General features: G+C 36.8%; 1 protein-coding gene across 2 annotated transcripts in view; it reads left to right on the top strand.

The window, feature by feature from the left end:
• ZNF407 (zinc finger protein 407) overlaps positions 1-8675 on the top strand; it is a 342220-nt gene that overhangs the window by 198242 nt on the left and 135303 nt on the right. For both annotated transcript variants that reach the window (XM_069004333.1, XM_069004332.1), the window contains exon 6: positions 2145-2228. In XM_069004333.1, the coding sequence (XP_068860434.1) occupies positions 2145-2228 (84 nt within the window). The remainder of the gene's footprint in view (positions 1-2144; positions 2229-8675) is intronic.

The following is an 8675-nucleotide window of genomic DNA, read 5'->3' as shown; positions in this document are numbered from 1 at the left end:
GCTAGTTAGAAAGATTTATACTTAAAATTGATTAATTAATTAAATTAATATTTAATTATAATTAAGCATTATGTGTAGTCCTTCTATTCCTTTTCTTCGATATTGTGATGAATTGAAGTGCTGCATGCTGAAGATCCTGATTTTAAAATGCCATAAAATAATTTTTAAAAAGCCTGGAAGAGACTTCACAGAAATCTCTGTGTAACAATCATGCATAGCCTCAGCAATAATATTATTGACAAACATTCTGCAGTAAAATTTAGATTTTGTTACATAATTTAGCACAAATGCATTCTTCATGTGATAGTGAGAATGGGTTTCTGTTCCGCTTTTGCTTTTTTTAGATTCAATTATAATAACAGATTGTTAGAATTGACTTCCAAAAGAGGTGCTGAAATTATTTCGCACCTAAGATATTATTCTGGGATACTCTTATCAACAGACCAAAATTTCAAAAAAGCCCAAAGTCCTCCTATAAAATTTCAGCCTTCTCTATATGACCAGATTTGGGTGCAGAAAATAAGAATGTGCCAGTTGCTTTTTTCTGAAACAGTGAAATTCTGAAATATGTGCCCATTGCATTTCAAAGCCTTGCTACATGGCAGAAGTTTATTAGCACTTTTGTCATCCCATTTTGGTGGTAGGATTCAAGCTGCCTTGGAAACTTTGGAATTGCTTTCCTCTCGGTATCACAAGGCCCAGGGACTCCCTCACTGGGGCAACTGGGGTGAGGAGCTGGGGTTCCTCAGAGACCTCATCAAGGCAGTGGTGGGAGAGGGCAGCTGGTCCCTGCAGGGCGCTCCTTGAAGCTCCCACTCACAAGATGATCTCTTGCTTATATAAACAGCATCCAAAGTTAACTGAGGCACTGTGCCTTTCCAGAAAGTCTGTGTATTCCCGTGCCTGGTTATGTGGGAATAAACAGCATGGAGGTTTCCATCCTTCTGTCTCCACAGGAGGACTTGGTAATTTGACACCAGACCTCTTAACCCAGCCGTCTTTTGGAGGAACTAAATTTCCTTCCCCACGGGGAAGAATTGGAAGGAGACTGTTAGTTTCAATGAATTCAGCATCATTGCCCCACCAGTCCCCTTTCTGCTGTGTTACTGCAAAAGGAGACAATTTGGCTCCAAATGACTAATTGGATTCTTTAAAAACAAAAAAAAATTAAAAATTTCAGTCTTATCTCTGCTTATTGAGTCTATACCTGAGGTTAGTGTTACTAATTCATAATGACCTTCCATGTGGCCTTTATGGGTTGAGATTTCAATGCATGTTCGTACATACTGGGTAAAAATATTGCTGTGAAATTATGAACTGTATTTATAGGCAACAGGGCAAAATCCTAGCTTCTGTTAAAAAAAAAAAAAAGTTAAAAAGAGGGCATTTATACACTTCTAATGAGTACTGAGCTTGCCAAAATCTCTCAAATTGGTCCAGAGGTTTGGAATGAAGAATTGTCATTTGAAGACGAACAATATGAGTTCTGCTGCAATTTCAGGAGCAATCCCCAGACTTGTTTTCTTATGTCATGAAGACTTCAGAAACATAAACAGTGCTGAATTGCCACTGGTACTGAATAATTTGGCTTTTATTGTTGCCTGCACTCTTCTTGTGTTCAAGAAAATAATTTAATACTTATTAATAAATAGAAGGTAACTAAAGATGACTGTGACCTAGTCGGTTGAAAATTTCTCAGTACCTTTAATTTGTTAATAAATTAAATATGTTTTATTTAAGCAGAATCATATATACAGTATATTAACTTTTTTTTCCAGGCAATCTTTACTCAGCACAGAAAGGCCAGATGTATGGGAATTGTAAAAAATCAGGATATGCATAAAAACTGTTCAAGTGCATAAAGCAGCCCCATCTGGAAGACATCTAACAGAAATGAAGTTGTACAAAACCATTCCATTGATAATAAAGCTAATTTTTATGGGTCTGACAAGTATGTAATTATGTTCAGTGGTGCTTTTCAGATTTTATCACAGTCAATAAACCGCAGTGGTAATTTCATTCCCATTTGACATATTTACATGGAAACATTTGATTGGAGGAATTAGTAACCCTGAAAGCCTTGATAGATATGTTTTAATGATCTGTGACCTCCGCAGTCCCTCATCTGTTTATTGTTGCAACAGGCGAGAAGTCGTTCCTCTGTGACCTTTGTGGCTTTGCCGGCGGGACGCGTCATGCCCTCACCAAGCATCGGCGGCAGCACACAGGTCAGTAAAGCTGTCTTTGCTCTTCGCTGTATTTTCCCCAGCAAGGGAGTCCCTCTACACTGGGGAGTAACAGAAGTCAAACAGCACGTTACAGCACAAATAATACATTGGCTCGTTGTTTGCTTTGCTATTTCTCGTTTTTGTGAAATTGGTGTGCCCAGGGTCTGCATCAAATCTTTTAGCTGGGAGTTTGAATAATTGCTTGGGGGGAGTAGGGAGTATTTTTGGTGGTTTTGGATTTTTGGGGGGTTTTTTTCTGAAGGAAGTAGAATTGTAAAGACTGGCTTTCTTCTTCAATGAATACTAAGTCTACTAATTTTTTTTTTCCAAGGCCCAAATAGATTACCTACTGTGAAGATTTTGCAAGAGACTGCTAGAATGTCCCTGGGTGAAAATTAGAGACTACATATAAATTAATCAATTTTTTTGGACTGAAGCATAGTTGAAAGCTAGTGTTGTTTCAGTTGCCCTTTCGTAATTTTAAGATAGTTTGTAATTAATAGGTACAACTTTAAGAGTTACCACATGGCTGGCATGTAAAACAAGATTTCTCTTCCAGAATTAGTAAAGCTTTCCTACCACCTGGTTATAAAATTTTAATATCAGAAAAAATTAAATTGGTTCTTACTTTCAGAAGACCAGAAAAAGTGTAAGTATTAAACATTTATTAATACATTCTACCTTAATTGTGCTTTTTAGTAGTTCCTTGTAAGTGTTTGATTATTTGAATAGATTTCGTTCAAACAGACGTAGAAGTGTTGCTGTTTAAGCCACTGTAGTTTTTTTGTTTTACTGACTATCATGAGGATAATGTAATATCATCAGGAATTGCTGTGTGAGTTAAGTGACCATTGTCTAATGTACAGTGGAAAGAAATGGCTAACAAATGAGATGCTGTAGTTGTTACATCATGAATTTTCCATGGATTTTGTAAAGGAATCACAGTGGGAGATTTTATTATGTCCCTGTATAAACTAATCTTCATTCAGGACATATACCATCTAAATGTGTAATTTCCTGGAGAGCAGCTACTCTCTTTCTTGAGAGCCTGAAGCCATTCTTCCCACCCTGTTTTCAGTTTATTTAAAGCAACCATATTTGGAGGAGATTCTTCTGATGCTTTCAGAAAGGTGGAGTTTTCAGTGCTGGCCAGGCAGTATCTTGAAACAGATAAGCTCTAAAAAAATGTATATTCAGGGCCAAAATTTGCTTGCAAGTCTAGATAGTAATCCTAATTTCAGAATTTTTTTTTCTAATAACAAGGAACGTAAATTTGTGGAAGAGTACTGCCACAGTCAGTTCCCATTCACTGCACGAAGTTTGTATTTTTTAAGTGACCAATAAAAGTAACTTAGTAAATATAGTAAGTTATCTTATTATTACACTCTGAATGATAACACGAGCAATTACATCTACTGGAATAGAAGCTATATGCTTCAGTTGTAATTAACAGTTTCTGTTTTTCTGGAGCTTTGAAGAATTTTCACAGGTAGGCACAAGTTTAACAAATGTGGGCTAATTAATTAATTAATTAATTATTTTACCCTTTAGCAAAAAACCAATCATTGTTATCAAGAGGATAGGAACTACCTTTTGTTTTTATTGGCCTGCCATGTGACACATTGAGATCGTGCCTATGTCTAGGGCTCATAGTCGGTGCAGCCACAGAAATGGTAAACAGTCGTTTCAGGATGGGGAAGTAGAAGAAATGCAAGTTCTTGTATTTGCCCTTCTTGTCTGTACCTATTATGTGCATGCAGATCTGGTTTCTCAGAAATGTAAGGCCATATCATCAAATATATATATATATATATATAGTATCGTTAGGCCACCAGCCAAGAGAAAAAGTATTTTATTTCCTGATTTATGTGCAAAATTATGCTGAAAATATGGTGTACTCCTGGTGAAAAGCTTTCCAGGTTTTTGAAGGCATTTTGCCCTTCTTTTGCCAGTGTGGTAGAGACTTCTTGTGCTATGATCACAGGGATTTACAGGTTATAGATCATGAAGCTTGCATCTAGCAAGCATAACTTTATATTTTATGTCAGGACTGGAGGCTCGTTATTACTTTGCTATTAACTTTATACTATACAGGACAGTATCTCAGAGGCAGAGGGATCTATCTTTTTGGCATTTATCTGCCTCTGTGGCACAAACAATCAGAGATGATTCTTTAGCAGAAAAATTATCTGTAGCTTCTATTTGTTTCAAGGAGAATGACACAATCCACCTTTGCTGGCATTGTTGCACTTACATGGGTTCCATTGTATTTTCATCCTGTGCTCAACTTCATCTCAGTCATTAGTTGCATGCACTCCTTCTTGTACTTTTCTTTGTATCTTTTTTTTTTCTGTCCCCAGTTGGCACAATTTTCCCAAAGCAGAATGCCAAAGCAAATTACAATCAGGTTTGAAAGGGATAGGTATCAAAAATAGTCTAAATGGCTTAAATAATTCCCTACTGTAATACAAGCTGTCTAGGGGGCTGACACAGAACATATTCCAATCCAAGATTTACTTCTATCACCTGTCAGAGGCCCACGATTCAAGGGTAAATGAACAAATCCTCACATGTAGTTAAGGAGTCTTAACCAACTTAACAAGTCTCCTCTCGTCCCAGCCTCAAGGCCTGAGATGTCCTGACACCCCAGAGAAATGTTCAGCTGCTGGAAGAGATTTGACCCAAGAGAAGGCTGGCTGTAGGACCAGCCACTTAGACTTTTGATACTCTTTATTCTGGTATTTCTTACTCTGTTCTTCTCTTTGTAGACTAAATTATTTCTGTGTACCTGGATAAATGCCTTTATCTTGTGAAAGATGCATTTTCTTTGGAAATACTACAGGGGCCATGAAGTATAACTTGGTGTGAAAAAAGTTGGCAGAATCTGGCCTTCAGACACTCACGGAGCAAACTGTAGGGACTAGTTTGGTAAATAGGATGTTATCCCTTGAAGAGGTGTTTTTGTTTTTAAATGAAAACAAGTACAGCAATGTTTAACTGAAAGAAAAAGCCATTAGTTTTAAGACTTGAAAAATGTTTGTACTTAATATATTTACAAACATGATGTATCATAGAGATTTCCTTGATATAGGCTTTCTCAACTGTAAAGTAGGAACAAATAATCTGACCTGTCAAGAGATTACTGGTGTTTTACCAGTTGATGTTTTTATTCTGTTTTAAATATGTCATGTCCTTAATGACTGGCCTGTGAGAAACACACACTTTGAACAGAGAATAAGAAAAGTCATTGGCTGATTTTGTCCTGGGAAGTTGTTCCAACATTATTTTATGATTTGAAAGTACCTTCTTCCAGTCCTATTCTGCAAGAACCTGTCTATGGAATTCTGAAGGTTTTTCACCAACTATGTAAATATCCATGGCCTTAACTTCTATTTTGTGAATTGAAGCAATGGCAACATCCAGAGTGGTCCAGAGTTCGACCAGAATTTTATCACACTGAAAGGAATACTTACATCTCTGTCTGCCAAATGCTTTACAATAGGCACTTGTGGCTGCCTAGGCTGTGATAAACTGTCTTAAGAAACTTGGACCGCTTGCAGTATCAGCTGGTGCTATGTGGTAAATAAGGGATAGTTTGCAGTGCTGCAGGAACATAGATGCCATAGTTCTGGCGTCTCAACAAGGCTGGGAGGAAACAATTTTGTCTTTTGAGTCATCCTGAAGCAAGTTTTCTTGATTTGTATTTTTTTCCAGTAAGAAAATCTTCCTGAAGATAGGAAGATAAATAATGTTGCAAATTTTAGTTTTTGCTGTATTTACAGTAAGTTGAATTCCACAAAGAATTAAACTATTACCTGAATTTTGTAACAAAAGAAGGGTAAATAACCTCTAAACCAGCCACCAAAAGTAAACACACACACACACATATACACACACAAGAAACATATAATATCTGATAATTTAAATATTTTGCCTTAATCGTGATCAACTAGGAAATGGCATGAGAGAAAAAAAAAAGTAAGGGTAATTATTTCTGGCTTGAAATGAAAACATGGAAACACTTAATTCATAATTTTAAAATGTCTTTACTTTAGGTTCTTGCTCTTATTGTTCTGCTCTCCTTTATTTGCCCATTCTTTTACGTTTCCCAGTAAACTTCCATTTTGTGCTGTAGTAGCTTTCTCAGTCCAATAGTGCTGATCAGTCACAGCCTGTGTTCTCTTGCATTAAATCCCTTTTTAAATGTTGGTTAGTACTCCTGCAAATTGCAAAAACCCCATCCTCATCTTCTACATATCAACAGTCTACATTTGCTTCCCATGTGTTGGTTGTGGTGGGATCTTCCCAGGGGTGATAGAAGTACATTACAGTAGTAAAGTGTTAGTGGGTAAGTACACTTACTGTGCACTTCTGTGGCACTCACCGTGAACCTATGGAACTGCTTAAGGAAATTGTGCCTTTGTTCAAATATTTTCATGCATTTTTGAAGATGGTAGCTTATATCATACAGAACACTGTTTGTATGATTGCTTCTGCTCACTCATTTCAATCTTGCACTTCTCAAGACATTTATAGGTCAATGTAATAAAGAAAGAAAATTTAATAATATATGTGTTTTTATCCAGATGAGTGACTCACTTTGTGTTTCTTTTTCTCATGTGAACTGCTCTTTGACTTTAATGTGTAGTTACATTACTCGGCATTGAATTTAATGTATAATGTAGCCTCTTCCCTTCAACTTCCCCACCACAGCTTAAAAAAATTATAATGTTGAATACCACAGGAAATGTAGCACAGTAAGAAGACTTATTGCTCTTTCCAGCAAGAGAAGAGATGAAATTTGAAGAGCATCTTTATTGTTTTCCTTTTTCTGTTTACACCAACATTTGCAGCAGATTGGCGAATTGATTGTAGCAAACCTTTGACCAGCAAAGACACCAAAAACCTGGGGTTTTAAAACTTTGTGCAGTAGCAAGAGAAAAGGAAAAAATTTCAGTTACTCATTAGCAGCAGCTTTAATAACTGTTTTTATAGACTAGTGCTCCCTATGACCTGGTCCTTTTGTCATTTGCTTTCCCAGATTTTGATTGTTCGAGCTCAAATTTTCCATGTTAGGTGACTTAACCAACAGATGCACTTCAGAATTGGTTGCAGTATTGTCAAAAATGCAAAACCATTTCTTTTGTGATCCTGTGGTCAGGAAATGTAGCTTTTTGAAAGTGCTTGTGTTAAGAACAAAGTAAACCTCCATGAAGTGGGTCCTTGATCATGGAATGTGTATCCTTCTTTTTTCCCCCCATGGAGCTTGTTGATCATTGAGTCAATTTGGGGCACCTATCCTTTTTTTTCATGGGGCTTGTTATTGGTAGAGAGGGTGAAACACAAAAATGTCTTCTGTAATGGTTGGGGGGGGAGGAGGAAGGTGATTTCTTTTTTTTTATACCTTTTTTTGTCTTTAAATATGTAGAGTTTGTCCTTACAGTTTCAGATACACTATTTTGAAGTTATTAAATACTGTTGTTTAAAAAAAATTGTCGATACTGATATTTTTATTTGTGTAATTTTAATTTTGTATGAATTAGAACCTTGACTGGGGGTGAAGAAAGTCCTCTTGGAATTTTTAATGGCAGCCCGTATTAAAAGAATTGTTTATTGCCTGAAATGTCTGGGGGCAAGAAAGTCTGACACAAAGTCTGATTAGAAGCATCCTGGCCCATAGATAGGGAAGACAAAAAATACTTAAATTAGTAGGTCTGTGGAAAACTTTAATAAATAAACAAAAAAATAAAAGTACTCCTGCAGCTAATACACTCTTCAATATCACCCAAGCCAAAGAAATACCTAGTTGTCTTTTAATTTTTTTTTTCAGCTGTACTAATTAACCTGGTTAATTTTCCATAAAAATACTGTTTCCCATGTACAGCTGCTAAGAGTTACAGGCTGTGCTAGGCTATCTTTTTTCCTCCCAGTTTAGCTGGCTTTTGTTGTGCAGTACTACTGTGATGTATTTTCTGTCAGGTGAGATTTACACATAGTCTGCTTGACAGGAGCAGTTAACCACAAGGATTTCCTAAGGAGAAACTTCCTGGAGCAGTGGGCAAGGATTATTATTTTTCTTACAGTCACGATGGAATTTGCAAGCCCTCCTGGCTTCAACGGGCCCTCACTCAGCTGTCAGCCCCACTGGCCCTGCCCTGGCACAGCAGCAAACCTTTACTTGATCCATTCTCCCCTGAATGGCAAACTAAAAATCTGCTTTCAGTTCAGATCTGCCTTTTTTTTACAAGGGGGCAAGTTGGCAAGGTTCTAGTGCTTTTTAAATGAAAGCAGTTAAAATAAGTATGTATGTTATCTAAAATACCTGTGGCTTAACTACTTAGGCTTGAAAATGTTGCTATCTTCTTTAATGCTAGATGATAAAATAAATCAGAACTGGAAATCTTCAGTTCAAGAACAGGTTACGTTGCTAGGGAGTCTATGGCCTCC

This window comes from Aphelocoma coerulescens, chromosome 2, assembly GCF_041296385.1.
Source record: "Aphelocoma coerulescens isolate FSJ_1873_10779 chromosome 2, UR_Acoe_1.0, whole genome shotgun sequence".
NCBI lineage: Eukaryota > Metazoa > Chordata > Aves > Passeriformes > Corvidae > Aphelocoma > Aphelocoma coerulescens.
The sequence above is the reverse complement of the archived record's forward strand: the minus strand, read 5'-3'. Positions and strand labels throughout refer to the sequence as shown.